The sequence below is a fragment of the Ammodytes marinus genome (genome assembly GCF_949987685.1).
Source record: "Ammodytes marinus genome assembly, chromosome: 1".
Classification (NCBI taxonomy): Eukaryota; Metazoa; Chordata; class Actinopteri; order Uranoscopiformes; family Ammodytidae; genus Ammodytes; species Ammodytes marinus.
Window position 1 is genome coordinate 11,047,521 of NC_137230.1, and position 21,234 is coordinate 11,068,754.

Below are 21,234 nucleotides of genomic sequence, written 5' to 3' on the forward strand. Positions count from 1 at the left end.
TAATGCGTAGTAAATGCTTAATCATTTACGTTTAGTTAATGCTTTGTTAGGCAGTAAACATGCTTACTTAACTAATGTTTGGTTAAGCATTAGTTAGTTGTTGAGCTTATTGAGCATTGACTAAGCATGAACTGACCCTTAATGCTTAGTTATTAAGAGTTAGTCAATGCTTAGTCAGTGCTTATTTAGCATTAACTACTCCTTAACTAACAATTATAATACATATTATATATATCTATCGACACTCTTGATTAACTGGGCTAAATTATGGGAACATTTGGAGGAATAGTATCTGCAGTATTTGTTCAATGTAATGGCTCAGGAATTCAAACAGTTATAGATTTCATCAATGAAGCGTGATAGCGTGATATATAGTCACTCAAGCATCGAAACAGAACACTTGCTGTCTCCACTGCAGAATTTAAATGTTGTCGTATCCTCACATGCACCGATGGTTTGTATTTATTTCGGGTGTGTTTTTGTAATCAAGTTGCCGAGATCAGCTAAGTTTTGTTGTTGTTTGTATATTATTAAATCAATAACATGCATTTATATATCCATTATCAAACAACATAAGGTTTATGCATGTGTGGTAAAGTATATGTGCAGAGCCAAGTTCATATTAATTGATTTTATTGACAAACTCAATGGTTGAAATGGCAGCAGAAAAAGTCCAAATTTTAAAATGCCATGGCGGATGGTAAAATTGTTGACAACATTTTCATTCATATGTAATTTGTTGAAATTGAGCTAGAACATGGTCCTATGACGGTTATGGGGGATCATTAAAGGTTTTTTGTAAGAATTTAACAATCAAAATGAAATAAAACAACAATATCATTGTATAAAGAAAAGCACGTGTGCAGTTCAGTAAAAATGTATCTTTACTAGAAATGCAGTGTATAAAAAACGATGCCAAAAAATCTAAGTACAACAGTTATACAGTTTGATAGTAAAACCTATCTGTAATATGATGCCTCATTGTATCTACAAATCCATGCAATTGTTATCAACTCATGTACATCATTTTTTATTTACTGTAAAAAATAGAAATATATCTAGCAAAAAATATACATATGGTCCACTTATCCAAATGGTCGTCACATAAGGAAGAAACTCAACTGCAAAAACAACAACAAAAATTTCAAAATAAACTTCAACTTTGAGAACTAAATTGCTTACATATTTTAAACTGTTGTCACATTGCAATGGGGCTTTAAGGAAGATATGTATATACTGTATATAAACATTATATAAGATGTGTTAAGAAAGTCACCAGGAGGAATCTGTTCTTAATGTTTTGCAGCACTTGTCAGATTACAATTCTCTAAATGCACTGTAATGCTAAAGCAGAGGTTGGACACAGAGTGTGTGTTAGCGCTTCTCATATACATGTAGAAGCACTACTGAAAATATTAGAGACATCCCAATATTGAGCTACAGCCTAAATGTATTACTGTAAGATTTCCTCCTCCGTATATCTGTCTCCAGTGTGATTACTGAAGAATTTAAAAAGTCCAAACTAACTGATACTGTCTTTTACCTTTAAACACTTCATTATTATATGCCAGGAAAACAGGGGATGTCCCTAATATGTTGTACATTAAGTCTCTGAAGGGCTCCTGACCCGTGTGTTATTCCTCCCAGTTCAGGCCGTGATGGGCATGTTGTCCCTGTAGCAGGCTGGCCTCTGGGGGCCGCTGTAGCTGCACAGGTCCTGGTAGATGCGAGCCATCTGGTCGCTAGCTGCCGTATCAGACATATCCAGGTTTGTGTTGTTGCAGAAAGGCTGCGAGCGACGCATGTTCACTGCATCCAGCAGATGCTGGCAGTTCACCACAGTGATCTGGCATTAGGAGAGAGAGAGAGAGAGACAGAAAGATGTTTTCATTATAATGAACATTCAGTACTCGTAGGGACAAAAAGATGTGTGTGTTGCTTAATTAGTCAACTGTTGGAGTGAGACACATACAGTAACAGTATACTGTCCTGATTGTTCTTACCTGCACAATGATCAGTTTGCACTTGGCATTGTTGAGATCGTGGAGCTCCTCTCCAAAACACAACGTCACTGTCGGATCGGGAGCAGGGAACTGACCCTCTTGGTACATCTGTAGAGCTGGAACATACAAACGGCGTGAATATATCTTTCTAGACAATCTTTTTAAGTTGTCAGCTCTATTTTATTTATATCAGTTGCTTGCTGTAAGCATTGATACGAAAAGTCTGTGTTTTGCATTGAGTTAGATTTTCTGAGCATCTCACCTTGTAGAAACCTCCCGGTGTCAAAAATCTTGACCACGGCGTCCCTCTCCAGTTTGCAGGGCACGGGGCCGTAGTGCGAGCCCACCTCTGCCAGCCCGCTCCAGAAGACTCTGCTCTGGCACAGCCTCTTGATGAAGATGCCCTCCTGGTTGGCCCTGACCAGCACGCCTCTCTCCAGGTGGTGCAGGAGCTTGCGTGTGACGTGGCGCTGCCGGTCGTACTGTATGAGGTCTGCGGGGGGGAAGTGAACACTCTGCATGCTGTCTGAACTGTACAGGGGGCCCCGGCCCAGCTGTGGCTGTGGGGAGATCCGGCAGCCTTCGTGATGATTGACCATTTGTGTGTGAATCAGCTTTCCTCCATAGTAGAAACTCATCATCATCTGGGAGAAAGCTGGAGAGGAGAAACAGTTGGTAAGCTTCAAGATACATAAAAATAATGAACATGTCTATATTCTGTTATCTATGTGTTAATATATCTTCTAATATATATATAGGTCTCCATTGAGATAGATGTATACCTGAGCTGGCAGTGCCTGATGGCAAAGGGTCCTGGTGCGGTTGGAAAGCTGTGAATTAAAGAGGGGGAAGAAGATGTTGAGGACCTTATAAACACAGTGGACACAACCGACCGCACATGTCATGTCATTATTTAGCCGCATCATCAGAAATGGGATTTCTCTAGCACGATCTCACACAGAGAGAGAGACGATCAACTTAGTCAGCAAAGTTCAACAGGATGTTAGTCAATTCTTCCATTGCAGAATTTACGACAGACAAAGCAAATACACCTCGGGTTGAGAACCCACAATCACAGGGAACATGTCATGGAGCCTTTTTTCCACTGTGGTTAATACCGAAGACGCTCGAGCACATATCTCACAAAGCAAAACAGTCTAACTTATGAGATTTGTCAAAACGGCAATGTCAACACTGACCGAAGTTTAACTTAACCAGAGGTACACATGCTTTATTATGATGTGAGTGAGAAAAATGTTGTCTTCTTACCATTGATGCTGCTATGGGGCCAATATTCTGGACTGGACTGGCCTTCCTCCTGCGAAAAGGCGACCAAGTGTTAAAAAGGGTACTGTCAAAAGAGCACCTTTGTAGGCCCAACTATCTGGATATCAAGAGGGATTCCTCATGCAACAATTCCTCATCAAGAGGGATGTCTAGGCAAACTCGGCGCAACAAGTGTTGTTGGGAACAGCACAAGTGTGGTTATCAGAAGGGGGGAAAAGAGTCACATAAGCAGAGTGACTATAACGGCAAAATGCATTTACGGTAGAAAGAGACTTGACGGGAGGATAAAGGTTTAGTAGATGGTTTAAGGGCTATATTCTCACCTCTTTAATGAGCTCCTCTATTTCTGCAGGGCTGACATCCATGTCCGTGATATCGCCAGAGCTGCCGGTGGCTGACATGACCATCAGTGAGCTTTTGCCATCTGTGGGTCAAAGACAAAAGATCATTTTAGCACTCTGCTCGTGGTACAAACATATTGACTGTCTCTCCATGACTCTTAATTGTTGCATGAGGAATCCGAGCATGTGAACCATATCTGTTATAGGTCATCAGTGCTGGCTCTCAGCTGTTCAAATTTGCTTGCAGTCGGATAATAATTTGGATTTTAACAGAACCCTAACACAAATGGCACAGTAATACAAAACTCACTCTTCTGCTCCTCCTCGGGTACAATGCGGTAGACCTTGTAGGGCTCAGAGATGTCCAGCTGCGACCTCTCCGTGGCCTCCTCAAAGTCAGGGCTTTTATTCAAGGCACAGCGGAGTCTGGTCTTCCATGTTGCGGGCTCAGCCTTCTCCCCCTCCTTAAACTTGCCTTTGAACACAGCCCAGGCCTGTGGATGGCAAAATTACATATTAAAGATGTATTAGATTGAAGCTTTATGTTTCAAGAAAATAAATAAACTGAACCATTATTTTTCAATAAAAGAAAATTAAAAAAATACATATATACATAAAAACAAATATACAACAATAACATGAACATGTATGAGAATAACCCAGAGGGTTAACTGAACTAGGCTATAGCTTTAAAACAATGACACATAAACAATTACCTCCATCACACTTTATTGTAAAACGCATGCGTAAAAGTTAATATCGATCTGTGATTTATCCACGGGGCTGTTACGGGAGTGAAAGTCATACCTTAAAAATGGATGCGTCTACTTCTTGGTTGTAATCCTGCTTCCCTGCGTGTTTCCATGGAATTCGAAACAAAGTGCGGCTCTCGTCCTCCCACTGCAGACCCGAGTACTGGCCGCTCTGGATCTGCTCCACCAGCCACTGCTTCAGCCTGCGACCTCCCGTGTTTGACATCTTGATGGAGAAAAGTTGTTTACAGGTTTGTCCACTTGTACCGAAATAAGGAGGATTTAACTAGCCTAGTAATATAATATGAAAATGGTATTTAAGTTTGCCCTGATAAGATATTTAATGAAGGGAAAATAATAAAATAATAGTAGGAAATGGTAGTCCTATTCTATAACTTTCTTGCTTAAGAATAAAGATCAAAGGTTCCAGCACTTACAGTTTGAAGTCCCTGTGTGTGATATCCTGAGATGATGATAGATGGCTCGCTGTCAGATTCAGTCAAGTGAGTTCAACTTCTCCCTGACACATGCCTATAAAGTTTATTGTGCCCCGTGTTATGAATGAAAAGTAGCTGGGAGATGATTTGACGACGCAGCCTCACTCTGACCAATGAGCGCGTAGATGCTCCAGTAGGTGCGGCCCATTCCGGAAGCGCACTTCTTCTAACTGTTGGGCATTTACAAGAAATGGCCTGTGCTGACACAACAAGCGATGGTTGTTAAATTGCTGCCCACGCTATAGAAGCGACGAAGGCGTGGGGCGCTGAATAAACCCGGAGAGTCACAAGTTACCTTGTGCTGAGGGGGATTTCTGCTCTCCAGACCCTCCACGCCTACACACTCAGCAGCGCTTATGAGAAATATCAAAATCTTATTGCGCAGGTACTGTACATCAACCCACTGTGTGCGTAATGGCGAAGCAGGTTTACCAAGTCCTGACAAATATCATTGTCCCATATCGAAATCAAGTCAAATATGATGGTGGTAAGATAAACAGAGAATTCACACTGATAACAAAGCCACGTTTAATATTCTATCCATCATTGCACCAACAATTCCAAAGATTCCTGAAATATTCGAATGTACAGCTGAAACAGTTAGTCGATTAGCTAATTTATTAACCCATCCATCGACAGATAATTGTCCACAATTAATAATTGAATAATCAAGCTAACATATCAGACATTCCCGCTTCTTAGTTGTGAGGATTTGCCGCTCTAACTGTATCAACAGGCACTTTTCACTATTTATAGACCAGACGATTATCCCATTATTTGAGAAAATACATCTGCAGATGAAGCAATGCTGAATATAACTGTTATTTGTGGGCGTAGACTGATGATTTTGCGGAGAGGTGTACTTCCCAATGCCCACACCTGACCATAGGAAAGCCTATTCACAACCCCCACCCCCCTTTTCAGCATTGAAAAGTCAACATAATTGCACCATCACATATTAAATAATAAATATTATGCCAACAAACTTAATTTTACTTTGAGGTAATTGCAACTATATTTTACTGTAATAAATAGAAAGGAAACAATGTACACAATGGAACTATTTTATTATTATTATTATTATTATTATTACTTAGAATGTAATTTGTTTAATAACATTTGACTTCCAGTAACATGAGACCCAACTCAGTAAGCCATTTAAAATATTACCTTACCTCTAGAATTTTGACAAATAGCACAAACATGAACTTCAAAATAAACTGCCAAGTGTGTTCTAATTTCTGTCTTTGGACATGGACATAGAGTATTCGAAAAAAGCTACTTGTGGGTTCACTCATTGTGGTTATCAGGCTGCCTAATGAGACAAGGCGGCAAGGTGAGCAGCATGCTTCAATACTCATCATGCATATGCCTATAGTCATTTTCTCTGCCCATGATTTCTTACTGTTACTTTTTAACCAAACACAGACACATACCATGGTGTTGATAGTACAGATTTATTAATATTTATTTATTTTTCCCCTCAATGACTGCATTGTATTATAAAAAAACACAACAAAAAAATATAAACCATAAATATGCTATAACAACAGTTAACTGTACCCATAAATCTATAAACGCAAATGATCTAAAAATCAGCTTTGTGACAACAATAAAAAGATAAATCAGAGCTTCAGTATAGTCAGGAAGACTTGGACTGCAGAGATCCTTCATGTAACTATGGATGGACTCAGCCATTCTTTAGGTAGCTTGTCATGTGTCACTCAAAAGAACATTTTGTCAATATAACTTCAAAGGCTAATAGTAGGGGCACATTTTTTTAAAATGGCAACAGCATGAACCACTGTAAGCCACAGGAAGCAGCTTTAGTTTACGAGCAGATCACACACATGGCTTATCTGTTGATGGTGAACTATCTACAGCTTTCTTTTTGTTCTCTGACTGATAAGAGACTTTTGTCGGCTCTGACAGAACCCACTCACTCACGTTTTCTCCCCAACTAGCTAGCAACCAACATTATCTAGAAATCAAGTCACTGTGTTTGATTATGTTGCCAATATTGTTGCATACAAGTGTGCAAACGACTTGAAATTCTCTTCAAAGATGAACCAAATGAAATAAAAAGGTATATGGAATGAAAGAACAGTATCTGACAGGGTGTAAACAAAGGCTGTATACTCCATGGGCAGTGATGTGCAACAGTGATATGTGTAATTAGTTGTCAGTACATTTGTAAGTGGCTGGCATACTGCATCTGCTAATCACAATCAATGTTTTTAAATCGGTACTTGCAATGCCAACAGCATTTCCAAATGTGTAGATATCAAATGTTTATGCCGTCATCCAGCAAGCACGCTAACTTTCAAACTAGGAAAGTTAGTATGTTTGCCGGGCTGACAGCGTTAACATTTTTACCATGAGCTGATTTTTATTTATTCTTTTTACATTAGAGACAAAATGTTCTGATAAGAGAACCTGAAATAGCCATGTCTTCAAGGCCAGTGAGCTAAACATGACAGGTGTAAAGAGTCCACGTGGAAGTATAGTTTATTCGTTATGGCTAAAAAGGTGCTGAGGTGTTTTAGAGTAAGGCTTGTGTGGGGACCGATTACCCCTGTGTTGTGGCTTTATTCAGTTAAAGGAGCATGGGCGGTGTACTGGTAGTGAAGAAGAGTCTGTAGCACAATTCAAAATCAACCTCCATTCTCTAAAAGAAATTACTAGACAGATGCTAAATTAAGTGTAAAGCATATACTTGGCTTTTAAGGGGAAGGGGGGGGGGGCATTTATTTTATCCTATGCTTTTCGGAGGTGTGTGCAAAGGCCTCAAGGTCAGATCTGACTTGGTTGGGGTTGATTGAGGCAGGACTGTGGCATGAGCAAGAGGCCAGTGTTTCAGCTGCTGCCTTGTGGCTGGTCATGTTGGTCCGGCAGAGTGCAGACACCTCCACGTTGTATCAAGCGCTGGTCTGCAGACCCTCTCCTCTGGCTCTCCTGTTGCTCTGTGTACTGGCTCAGCAGCGCCCCCACCTGCTCCTCCTCATTGAAGGGACTGGCACGGAAACTGGAACGTAACCACGCTCGGTACTGGGGGGGAAGAGAGCACATTAATAATGTAAGTAGAGTATTTTTAAAGAAGTTATTTATGTCCAATTTGCAATTTGACTTGTGTGTGCAGTTCTGTGTTGCTGGTTGTGTCTATTATGTTGTAGTAAGACTTGAAATAATAACCTCAACACATTGTATTGGTAGCCTAGCTAGCAACATGTATGTTTACAGAGCCTAGGCTGGCTATTAACACTGGATTTTTGTAAGACACAGTATGGACAGGGAACGTATCGTGAGGACATGTTCTCTGATTTTGACAAGAAGTGATATTGACAACAGGCGTTCTCCAGAATCACTGACTCCACCTTCAATTTCCTTGGATTCAAATCTCTCTTTTCATAACACAGTCCGCTTTTCTTATCATCCAGAAAATAGTTCTGTGTGAGTGTAAAGTGTGATTTCGTAGTTTAAACTGAATATGAACCACATTTTAAAGCCTTTTCTTAGTAAGAGGGGAGGAATAGGGAGGATAATATGTCAGGACAAAAGGTCTGTGATGAAGCACTTCTCAGGAACAGTTGGCCTGTGTGCACAGACATTCCTGCTCCCACAGTCACCTGGGATTCAGGATTTCCCCTCAACTCCCCATCTCCTCTTTAAAAAGATTACTTGAGTTACTGGATTTGTGAAACATAACAATTGAATATGTACATAATAAAAGCTTCAATACAGTGAATGAATTATTTACCTTTTAAGTCGGTAAAAATGTATATGGTTGGGCACTAGGGTTGCAAAATTTCGAGAATTTTCAAAGTTGGAAAATTTCCATGGGAATTAACGGGAATTTTGGGAATTAACCAAGCCCCAACCTCAGCGATTTTTACCAGCATCCAATAAGGAAGTGACCACAAATGTAGTAACCCGGAAGTGCCACTGGGGGGTGGTACCAAGGCTGAGCCATTTTTCTTTGACTCACTTGTTAGACAGGCCGTTTTCAAAGTCACAAAATCATTTTAGTCTGTATGTTTAGGTCATATCTCCATGACAACACTGAGGGGGGTGAATTTTTTTGGACCACGCTAGTTTTTATTCTTTTGGAGGTTAAAATGTATTGGCGCGATCTCTTGAGTGACAGCTCTCCGCCCGTTGTCCCTCACTTTGCCTCGGAGGTATACGTCAGCTATCTCCCTCCCCCCGACGTGAGGCGGAGTAAAAATCTCACAAAATGGCGACGCGCACAAACCAGGATTATTGGATGCCGTGTGAATAACTGAGGTCAGCCCGGATGCTACATCCATATTATTTACTATCTATGGAATTAACGGGAATAAACGGGAATTTACTAAATCTAAAGCAAACCAAATGCACTTAATACTTCTAACTGTGTTATTTCAGTCCTGGCAAACGTTCTAGACTGTAAAAAGCAGTTTTTTTCAACTATGTTTTGTAATATTTATGAACATTTAACTTCAAATCAGATTTTTTGTAAAGCTTATTGAGACACCCAACTTGATATCATGTATTGCTTTTTACTAAACCAGGTTTAAAGAGGCTTAAACAGTGATTTTAAATATAGTTGGGGAAAATATATTTTAGCATAAGCTTGACTAAAACAACCAGATTTCATGCAAGTACACTTGGCAAGTTGCACATAGCACACATCCTACTGCAGAGGTACTGAGGCCACGCCCCCTACATATGCACTGTGCATTCCTCCATCACATGGGGGGCAATTTACTTAATTTATTGAATGGGTGGGGTCAGACAGATGAGTAATATTTTTCTCAACATTCATCTTTTTGTTGTTCATTCATTGTTTGTTGTTCATTGAAATTATTGATTGTTCATAAAATAATCAAAACTTGATAACATTCTACTTACAAATAAATCTGTTCAAATGTAATGTTTTTTTTATTGTATAAGTTTGCATGGATGTCTGTCTATGACACAACATAATGTTTATATGTTTAGATTTATGTTTGGTTATGAAAAAAAAATCATTTAAATGACCGCAATTTAGTTAATTCCTATAATTCCCAATTTTGAATATTCCCAAAATTCCTGAGCGAAAGTTCCCATGGAAAGTTTACGGAAACTTTCCACCCCTTTCCAACCCTATTGGGCACCAAAAAAAAACAATGAAGATTTGAGTTGAGTTGGTACAGCTGCAGTCTCCCTTTCAAGTCAATATTATCCATGTTGGTTTAACAATGGCAGCTAGTCAAAAAGCAGCATAACATATTTTTTTTAACAACACACAATTCCTCAAATGATGTCCAGGAATTATGAATTATTTTGTGCAATACATTATCCTTACGAAATACAATGAAGTGAAAGTCACTCTGGATGTAATAAATTCATCTTCCTAAAAACCCCAAACAGTGCAGCACTGACTCATGGCTTCAATACAACTGTAAAAGTACAGTGTGTTGAGATAAGACATCAATGAGCTGACTGATAACAGGTGCTGTGCAAGGTTCTGATAGTGTCATTGTGTCATCTTGAAAACGAAAATGAAACATATTGGAACTAAGCTGCAAAGTCCTTACTGGTCTCCTGCCATCAGATAAGGTGGAGAATGAAATTGTTAAATTTGATGGTAAATGTATCAAACTCAAAAGGTGGAATGGTGTTACGATGAGGTAAAGCTCCTTAAACAAGGTGGAATATGTTCCATAAGGACCCAGAAGTCATAATAACTTTTAAGACAATAGATGGACTTGAGGCAGGTAGTTAACTATACTATGGGAAGGCTTTGGTTTATAGCGTGACAACTTGAATGCAAAAAAACTTCAGTGTATTTCCTGTGCCTTGTTGCTGGGATGATGTGGCAGTAAACAATGTTGTTACAGCTTCAGTAGTGACACAACTACACTGTTGTCTTTAGGGTTCCTTACTTTCTATCTGAAGCAGATGTGGTGGGGAAAAAGCTAAATTACAGAAAACCCATTTCCCCTTCAATCCTCGAAATCAGTGCAATATCTACAAACAGTGAGCATGTTATTTTGCAAGAAGCTGACAGTAATGCTCCACACGTGATGAGCGCTAACAGGCTAATGCAATCCCAGCAAACCCCGCTGCAGTTCCCCTTCTCTACTCAATGGCTTGGTCAATGCAAATAGTAATGGAATCACACGCTAGGTGAATTCAAATAATTGATTTGCTACAAAACCATTAAATGTGGTGAACAGCTACCTATATCACAAACCTCTGAGAGAGTTAAATGCTGTAGAGATGATGGCTCAAAATAAAAAGCCAATAGAAATGCCCTCAATCCCTACATTGTTTTATGGAGGTTTAAATGTAATATTTCCTACAAGTGATGCTATTCTTCAAAGTGAAAGTGACAAAGAAACATTATAGGGCAGGTCTTTGTCTGCAAAAGTGCTGAACCAAAGATTATTTAGCCCTAGATGGCTTCTCAGCCATCAAATAACTGGAATCTATGGTACGGATCCCCACAAAGTGAAAATATTTTATATATTCTTATATTAGACAGGTCACAATTTGTCAACCCTTCAATGTACAACAGAGGAGGTTTTGGAACCAATCCATGTCTACTTAAATACAATAACATATATTGAGGATGAATAATGATGAATGTTTTTCATATAACATTACACCAATAATACAGATCTTACAGAAATATAGTAAGATTGACAAAACTGTATAATTTTGTAGTTGGAATGCAGTTTGAATTTGCACAAAGGCGTCCTGAGCTTATGAGAGATATAAAAACATTTGTGGGCATTTTTCTGCCACTTCAGACAGCAATATGAGCATATCTGTTTATTTGATGCACTGTGCTGCTGTTTAGTTTCTGGCTGTATAGCTGAGAGTCTCAGCTACGCCTGCTTAGCCATCGTGTTGATATGGTTTACTGTGAAATACACCATGGCTGGTTTATTGATCTCTACAGCAATACCATTTTTTTCTCTCTTTCTCACACATACCTTATATTCGCACACACATTTATAAACAACATTACAAAGAAATAATCCCACATGAGACAGTCCACCTCAACGGTCAGGTTTACCGTGTTCCATGACAGCAAGAGAGCTGCGATTAACGGTTGACAGGTTAACCACCGACTGCATGCTTCATATCCTGTGAGTTCCTGTGCACGTCTAAGTGGCTTTGAATCACCCACAACAGTGAATTACGCACAGAAGTATTTAAGAAGGCTCATATATTGTCACTGCAAAATGTTAAAAAGGGGACGGATGCTTTCTGCAAGTATTGTGTGTGAGTGTGTGTGTGTGTGCTTTTTCACAGCGTGTTTACCTCTGAGACTTGTGTCCTCTGGTACTCCTGTAGCTGCTGTTGGAAGCCGTAGTTTGGGCCGACAAAGGAGCGGACAGCCTTGACTGCAGACAGACACTCGTCCCAGCTGTAGTGCGTGACAGTCATCAAGTAGGCCACCACCATGGTAGTGCTGCGGGACACACCTGCAAGGCTAAGGAACACGCCTCAGTCACTGTCATACACAAACTGGATGTTTAGCAGATCATTTCTCACTCGAAGTTGAGAAGTGACAGAACGGGCACTGAACTGTTTTAATGTACCTTAAAAGATGCACTATGCAGTTTCAGGAGAGAGGGATTTGTTTACATGTGTAGAGCCTGCAGTTAGTTTACAATCTTTTATTAAAAAATATAGTAATAATATTGAATAATTCTATCATCATAAATCAAGACAACATTATTTTGTGGCACCAATAACCAAACTTATAGCCTACTATACAGTATATATTAAACAAAATTGTGGGCATTGCTGCTGTAAACAACAACAACAGTGAAACGGTAACATTTCAGGTAGGTTTTAACACTAAACAGTGTTCCAGGGATTAGATTTTCCAGTGAGGAAATTTTTTTTTATTCAGTTGTGAGAATGTATCTCGTAAAATGTTCACTTCTCTGACACACTCAACATTACAGAGTGCACCTTTAAGTTACTGTACAAGACAGATCCACATGACCCTAAAAAGGTCAATATGACATGAATCCCAGCTGCCAAGAAGGAGCCAGTTACAGCTTGAGAGATAGAAACCTACCAGTGAACGAGACAAGATCCACCATTCAGGCGACATTCATGGATGAAGCTGATGCACTCTTTAAAGTGCTGTAATCTGGAAAAATAAAGAAACAAATGTATTATTTCACCACCTGCTTTAGACAAGACTGATACATAGCACACCTTTAAAGTTGTTTGCACTACAAATTATAAAAACAAATGCTTTGAATGAAGAATAACATTAGTATTTGGATTTGGTCAAATCAGGAAACTAGCTTGTTTTTAAGGTAAAGTGGTATGAGGATGGTTATGGTAAAAATAGTTTACACATTATAGGATATGAGAAGGGACACCTTGAACTGAAACTCCTGCGCTGAGGCCCTGACTTTGTGTTTCAAATAGGTTGTCGGCGTCACTGGGGTAGCATTATGTTGTTCTGATTTGACTATAGAAACTCAAGGTAACTCCCAAATATAGTGAGAATTTTGGTCCAGAATGGGGCAGCTAGTTTTTATTGATTTGTGTTAGTTGGAACTAAAGAAACAGCCTTGTTGAGCAGTAATGATTTTTCTTTCAACTGCTCCAACCGGTCATGTGAGGGAAAAGGTTGGTCTGCTCAAACAAAGAGTCTGTGGTAGACCAGTGCACAGACAGAGGGAAGTAACTGTCCTCATTTTTGTCTATCTGCAAATTTACATCAGCCTCAAGCCTTGATTCATTGTGCCTTAAAATCCATCAAGTGAATTCTTCTAACTTAACAAGAAGAATACAGCATATAACCTCCTGTAGTCATGTTTATGCCGTCCATACAGAGGGTGTATCGGCCAAATATGTAAGCCTTTAGTAAACTATGCAACTAACACTGAAGAACAAATCACAAATGGTATTGAAGCCCGAAAAATATATAAACAAATGTCTATTAGTTGTATGAGATTGCAGAAATCCTCCAGAGTGTGAGTCATCTCTCTGAACATAGTGCAACTGCTCCTCAAATATCCTACTGGTTGACTGTCAGGAAACACTGCTGGCGCTTTTTTTTTTTTTTTTGCATAACCAAGAAGAAGTGCATGGCTGATAGCAGCGTCTCCTGAGGAGCAGATGCTGGTTTCTCAATAGCAGACAGGATAACAGACAGAGGGCTAAAATAGACCCGCTGCCAGTCGCTGTTGGTTTCCCCCCCCTCCTCCTTCCTGAGATCCAAACATCTTCTTGATAAAAGATGTCTCCCTCAGCACTTTGGTCTGTCTTCCCAGCACAGAGGTTTCCGGCCTTCTTGTTTTATATGCAGAAAATGATCCGTGTGACAAAGATTTTAGGTTTTTTTTACCCACCACCGCTGAATCCAGAGAATAATACTCACATTAAATAAGATGTTGACTGAGCTACTGCACATTTGAAATGCTGAAGAGGTTATGCAATTTTCACGGTATTTTGAAATTGTATTAAATGATATCGGTATGCAATAAAAAACTACGAGAATATGTATACCACCTTAGTTGTAATCAAAGTATATCATGGTAGACTAGACATGCAGTTTCCTCAAACAAGTCTCACAACTCATTTTGTAAATGTTTGATGCAAATCAGTTGACACCTTCATGGTCAGTGCACCCTTTGCATCAAAACCATGGCAGGCTTGGCGTGAGAAGATAGATGTCTAGATGTCCCAGCTAGTTGTTCCTGGACATTTAACTACTCGTCATCCTCTGGCAGCCATATTGGCTTTTCAAATGACCAAATCAGGCAGATCTGATCAATAGGCCCTAAAGAAAAAAATCACAAAATATCATGCTTGTATCATAATTTGCATGATTTTTCTCTCATCTGCTCTACTATAAACCTATTGAGAAAGTAAGTGGGATTTAGGGCTTTTCAAAAAGAACCAACTTCTTAACATCCATCCCAAAGCATATGGAAGGTTTTTTCCAAAGAGCCACAATCAGAAATACAGTCCCTGCTGAGGCCTTAGTAATGGAAGGGGCCATCATATCTGGCCATGTGGGATCTCTTACAGTTGGCCTCACCACTCCCTTGTGTGATTGTGACAGAGGGGTTTTATAAAGGCCCTGGGGGGGTCCAGTCCAACAGCCAGATGTCAAGCTAAGGTTTCCTTCCTCTGCTGCCTGAGGGAAGGACACTGGATTGCGACAGTGGAGGTCAGACAGACACCTCATCTAGCCCCATCAGCAACATCCAAACCAACACTAAACTGCATGTCTCATTACCTTGCCTTTCTACACAGCTCTGTTTCCTTTACTACAAAATAAAGCAAAGCAAAATCTGCTCTTCAAACCCCCGGACAAATGTGGTGAGCGCCCAACTTGAAAGTCACTCCCAGAATGCTGAAATCAAACTGTCCAGACCGAGAGTAGAAAAAAAAAACTTTTATCAGTGAATTGAAATGACCATGTAATGTGTCACCTATCAGCAAAGAGCTTCACAAAGTCAATGTATTGCACTGGAGTTGGATGCAAAACCCTTCCCTCTGTGTAGTTACCCTGACCCACCAGAAGAAGGCACCACAGCAACAACAACAACAACAAACGGCAATACTGATTTGAAAGTGGGTCGTAGCAAGACATGAGGCTACTCTTTATTATTGATGTGCAAACTGCAACCCTTGATTGATGATGAATGCTTCTGTTTTGTGCCCCTTAGTATTTCATCCAAAATGGCTGCAGCTACCGTTGCATGAGGTCAAATATCCTGCAATAAACCCTATATTAAAGCTGATGACTAATGCATGGTTAGTGACCGCTGCAAAGGGCGGAGGGACAGCTCATGTCTATTTCAACACCGAGTCTGCCTGCAGATGAGCAATGACACATTGGACACTCTTACTCCATGTCTCTCTCTCACACGCATACAAACACAGAAAATAAACACAATTTATAGTGGGCAATCTTTAGGATCATAGCCAACCAGTTTAGAACTACAGGGTCTACTTTATCTTATGCATCTTCAAGCCATGAGATGAACATGACTGATACATTATTTAAATAAACTACGACTTACTGGTCACTTTGCCCTCTACTGTACAGTTATAATTTAGAATGCATTACACAATTCTTAGGAAATATATTTTTTTAAATCTATCAGTTTCTAAAACGGACAAAAATAACGGTAAGTAACGGTTAGTACCGAGCCGTCACACCCTGGGACGGCCATCTGGAGGCTAATAGTGTTGAAATCATGCCGCATGACTCATCAGGTCTTGAGAAATGCACATGGACAAGGACATTGAAAATTGGGGGTAGAAGCATTTTTTTTATAGTGTATCTGCTTGTCTGTGTGTTTACTCACAAGTCCTGGCTGGAAGCATCAGCTGCATGTATACATAGGTACGTCATGTCCTGTAAAAAAAAGGAACAACTCAAAATTAGCCAAGCATGTAATGTAGTAATATACACTCACCGGCCACTTTATTAGGTACAGCGATTCATTTTCTTGTTAACACATATAACTAATCAGCCAATCACATGTAAGCAACTCGATGTATTTAGGCATGTAGACCTGGACGAGACAACTTATTGAGGTTGAAACCGAGCAACAGAATGGTGAAGAAAGGGGTTTTAAGTAACTTTGAAAATGGCAATGTTGAGGGTGCCAGGAGGGCTGGTATGAGTATTTCAGAAACTGCTGATCTACTGGGATTTTCACTCTAAACCATCTCTAGGGTTACAGAGAATGGTCCGAAAAAATAAAAAATATCCAGTGAGCGGCATTTGTGTGGACGTAAAATGCCTTGTTGAAGTCAGAGGTAAGTGGAGGATGGGCATACTGGTTCGAGATGATAGAAAGGCAACAGTAACTCAAATAACCACTCGTTACAACCAGGGTATGCAGAATACCATCTCTGAGCGCAAAACACGACCAACCTTGAAGCAGATGGGCTACAGCAACAGAAGACCCCACAGGGTGCCACTCCTGTCAGCTAAAAACTTGAAAATCAGGCTACAATTCTCACAGGATCACCAATATTGGACAATAGAAGATTGAAAAATCATGCCTGGTCTGATGAGTCTCGATTTCAGTTGCGACATTCAGATGACAGGTTCAGAATTTGGCGTAAACAACATGAAAGTATGGACCCATCCTGCCGTGCACCATCAACCATGCCATGTTCAAAGTAACCTAAACCCCCTTTCTTCCCCATTCTGATGCTCGGTTTGACTTCAGTACATTGTCTTGACCACGTCTAAATGCCTAAATGCATTAAATTGCTGCCATGTGATTGGCTGATTAGTTTTTTGTTTTTATAAGCCATTGAACAGGTGTACCTAATAAAGTGGCCGGTGAGTGTATAATAAAATAACTAAATTTATATTAATGTCTTAAATTATAACCCAGGACAGTTTTGCAAGTGAGCATCTGTCACTCCCATTTCATTTGAACCCAAGGTCCTGTAAGCTTGGCACCCAGAATCGTATACTGTGTAGAAGCAGGCTTAGGGTTAACCGTATCAGTACTCTATTCATGAAAGACAGAAGTGACCTCAACAATGGACGCTTCTTTCTGCTATGGTCAGACAGGCGCTATCCTGTCTGAAAGCCAGAACAGAGGAGTCTCCTCCCTCAGGCCATTCTGCTCCTTAACCAGTATCTTTAAACTTACATACAAAATATGATCCATCACCCCGCTGTACGTGACTTTTCCACTGATATCGTCTTGTTATTATTATGCACTTGTTAAATTTTTCCCAAAACTTGTTATTGGTGGTATTTGGTGGTATAATCAGTATGTATCCTTGTTTCACTTTAAGTTCATTTTACCCATTGTTTTTTTCTCCTATTCATCAGATTCGCTCCTCACTGTGTCCATTTCACTGTGTATGACTGTGTGTGTGTGAGATAGTAAAACTGGAAAACAAAGATATATCTAACTGCATGGAAACTTGAATTTGTCAGACACCTTGATGTGACATGCTGAACATGTCTAAGACACATTGAACAACAAAGCCCTCTGTGACAAATCGCTTTTCCCGTAATGAAACATCTCACAGTTGAGTAATTGCCTACTTTGGACTACTAGAGAGAGAAACTGCACATATTTTCTGATATTATAAGCTCCTCTTCCTCTTCCTAACCCTTTTGAACATGAACTATATTTGAGTGATTTATTAGTTGATTTAAAAAAATGTATACAATTGAGATTGTTTTTGTATTATTTTAACATGTTCTATTATTAATTATTATTATTATTATTAATTATTTAAGAAAAAAAGAAAACATGGACACTGCTCTGTCCATCTCAGCCACTAAACTCTCTTCCTCCAACCATAACTCATCACCACCCCCAGCTGGCTGACGGGACACATCACATCAATATCTGACTGTGCATATACTTAAATACTATCACTATGCACAGTCGGAAATCAAAAGCGACAGGTAATTCACACATGAAGTGCCTATCTAGGTTTTCCACTAACCTCGAACACAGGCTTAGCATTGTTGTACACTGACAGGATGTGGGTGATGCCATTCTTGGACAGACTTTCTTTGTTTTCTGCATCTGGGACAAAGAGAGAGGAATACATTCTGTCAATGACAAGTCTTGTCAGAGGGTCTTGTCAATGAATGTCCTACACTTTGAACAGTTCTATTGTAAGCTGCTGCAGAGGCCGGTCTGCGAGCTGTTTGTTTGTTCTGCATCATCGTTTGGTTCAGTTAGGCCTGTGGTCGCTTGCTCCTGCTGTCAGTCACTTGTACTCATTTTTAGCCGTTATGCTTGTGCTGTCATGTGGAGCAACCATCACAGCAGCTAAAGTTAGACATCAGCAAGTGCCAAATGAACAGGGAAGGGGCTGTCAACTGTTATTAAAGCACCACCTTCTACCTCTTAATTGTCATCCGTCAACAAGACATTTACACATTTTTATCTCTAAATCTACGTTTGACAAAAGACAACAATCTGATGTTGGACAGCTTAAAGCTCATGTTATACTATATACATAACGTTTTGTCCATTCTGTGTTGCTAGCACAACCCGGCAGCTATGCTATATGTATCAAATTATTTACAAACATCAGGTTACATCACGTTGGTCTTACCTCTTATGTTCCCCAGATAGAGCCCATCGACAACCTGTGAAGCAGAAGTCACAGACATGTTGCATTGAGGTTAGATATTCATTTCAGCCTGCGGTTCCCAAACCTTCCCTTGAAAAGAAACAAGTGTCCTGGGTTGAGCCAGATTGGATTTAAAGCTTAAGGCTTATGAACCAAGGACATTCCCTGCCAACTGCAGCCATACAAGGCCTGAAGCAACGATGTGTGATTATCAGGACTAGGTGATGAGAGCCGCTCTCTGTTGCTGTACAGCTGTGGTAGTAGTACCCATGATGCAGCAGTCATTTGAATATAAGTAAGTACTTGAATCATTGAAGTCAAGTCAAAATCAGTGAATATATATCTCCTCACAGTCCACTACCTGTCCTTAGTGTGTGTGCGCTGAAAACAAATCTGGTGTAAATAAAGAGCCTAGGCGCTGTAAACTTAACGGGTATGTGAACAAAGGGGGCCTACTGACTGTAGCAAGCAACATGCAGGTTTACAGAGCCTAGGCTGTGTATTAACTTTGGATTGTATTTCTAGCACACACACAAGCAGCAGATCGGGAGGATGTACTGACTGACTTTGACAAGAATTTTTTTTTAAAAATGTTTCCAGGATCGCTGACTCCACCTTAAAATGAAATTGCACTGCTCTTACTTAAGTGACTCAGGAATCAAAGAGACATTTTTGATTCCAGCCGTGCATTGAATAACTATATACTGGGCAATGAGCAGTAATTCAGCATGTTAGCAGTGAACCTTTCGCCCATAATTTGGAAAGTAAAGGGAATGCATCATAAGTGGGTGGGGCAGGTACAAATGATGAGCAAACTTGAAATAAAATATGAATGTGTTGTAATGTGTTGATCTGATCCTCAGAGCATGGCTGCCTCATTAGAAGGTCAGAGGTCAGGTTCAGCCATAGCAGAATCTGTCATGGATGGATCCAGAGGCTTGCTTGCTTTTTGGGCACTTTGAGAAGGGTGGAATTAAAACCAAGTCTTCCAGTTGATGGCAATTCTCCCAACCCTTGTACCAATCATTTACCACAATGGGATGAAGACATCGCAAACAGCTGTGCCTGTAACACTAGCGTCAGACTACATTTTGAAACAAGGCTACATAATGCTTTTAAGTGTCATCAGAGCTCAACTCCAGAGGCATTGTGCGAGTCTTGGGCTGTTTCCACCATGGTTTACACACTCAGAGGGTGAACTTTAAGCTTCTGCGCTCTACATCCAACGTGCGTTCTGTGGTTTATTTACATTCCTTCTCCTTTCCATGTGGGACAGAGCAAAACATTAATCCAGCTAAAGATAACAGCTACTTCTTTTTCTCTAACCACACAACAGACAATGAAAATGACATGGGCAATCACCCGGACATAAAACAAATGCTTACCTTATTCATTCCATTGCCCATGATGACTTTAACCCCGTCTGCGAGGAGATGCAAGCTTTTAATGCTTAGAAGAAGAACTGCTAGGATATGTTAACGTGGACTTTGAGTCCAGAACAGGAGGGCTGGACGGACTGACTTCCGCCTCATTAAAAAAACAGCTGTCGACCTTCGCTCAAGTTGCTGTTACAGACAGCATGATAAGGAGTCACTAACCTGCCTGAAACAGTAATGTTAACTCAGCTTCAACGTCCTCTCTCTATCTCTACAACAGTTATGTCATGTTCATGCCGCTTCGTCTTCCGGATGCGAGTTCATCCGGTGAGTGACGTCACCGCAGGTTGCCTTCACCGTCACTGGGCTGACGGTTTCAAACTAAAGAGATGGGCTAACATTTCAAATGCAACATTTAATATGTTCATACGTTCAGGTCATAGTTTGCGATTCAGACATTATAGAAAGTATAGGTACACCCACTTGGAAACATAATAAAGATAAAGAAATACATAGACTAGATCATAAAATGGGTAAAAAAGGAATCCCTCTTGAAGCAGCCTAGGCATATGCATATCCTCCCAACCCCACGTTTAGGCTACTTGTTGATTCAAATGTGTCATTAGCGTGATAACAACCCATTGTTGGCACTGAAAAAGAACAATTTAAGGAAGTCACCAGTAGGAGCTACCACACATTGGTATAGGCTATTAGTGTAAATAGCAGGAACTATGTTAACATGATTATTTGTACAAGCCTTACCCAAGGGCGTATGACTAGTTCCTGAAGGTGGTATATCTTTTACAGTCTATGATAAATATATGCATTTGAATTTTCCTAAATGAAGAAAGTCGATAAAATAACATGCCATGATTACATTTGTAATAGTG

The 21,234-nt window shown here is 40.0% G+C and overlaps 2 protein-coding genes across 3 annotated transcripts; both read right to left on the bottom strand.

Moving 5' to 3' along the window:
* Window positions 1-699: 699 nt before the first annotated feature.
* irf8 (interferon regulatory factor 8) lies at window positions 700-4,922 on the bottom strand. The gene is made up of 9 exons (XM_080033173.1): window positions 4,821-4,922; window positions 4,439-4,609; window positions 3,942-4,125; window positions 3,614-3,714; window positions 3,273-3,321; window positions 2,786-2,833; window positions 2,266-2,658; window positions 2,004-2,119; window positions 700-1,846 (listed from the first exon to the last, which is right to left on the bottom strand). The coding sequence occupies exons 2-9, from the start codon at window positions 4,607-4,609 to the stop codon at window positions 1,649-1,651; spliced, it is 1,260 nt and encodes a 419-aa protein (XP_079889299.1). The 5' UTR covers window positions 4,821-4,922; the 3' UTR covers window positions 700-1,648.
* Window positions 4,923-6,366: 1,444 nt separating this feature from the next.
* dusp22a (dual specificity phosphatase 22a) lies at window positions 6,367-20,658 on the bottom strand (the record flags this gene model as incomplete). 2 transcript variants are annotated; one of them, XM_080027983.1, is made up of 7 exons in its annotated part: window positions 6,367-7,928; window positions 12,174-12,345; window positions 12,943-13,017; window positions 16,205-16,254; window positions 18,330-18,412; window positions 18,951-18,984; window positions 20,354-20,658. In XM_080027983.1, 7 exons carry the CDS (start codon window positions 20,372-20,374, stop codon window positions 7,737-7,739), a joined length of 627 nt encoding a protein of 208 aa, XP_079884109.1. In that variant the 3' UTR covers window positions 6,367-7,736. The 2 variants fall into 2 exon arrangements, with proteins under 2 accessions (XP_079884109.1, XP_079884108.1); XM_080027982.1 differs by lacking the exon at window positions 20,354-20,658 and having other exon boundaries at window positions 18,951-19,008.
* Between the last annotated feature and the right edge of the window lie 576 nt (window positions 20,659-21,234).

Coding starts and splice junctions, on each gene's coding strand:
- irf8 (XM_080033173.1), bottom strand. CDS start 4,609: ATGTCAAACACGGGAGGTCGCAGGCTGAAGCAGTGGCTGGTGGAGCAG. Junction 2,120..2,265: donor CACCGGGAGGTTTCTACAAG/GTGAGATGCTCA, acceptor TGTATGTTCCAG/CTCTACAGATGTACCAAGAG. Junction 1,847..2,003: donor GCAAACTGATCATTGTGCAG/GTAAGAACAATC, acceptor TCCTAATGCCAG/ATCACTGTGGTGAACTGCCA.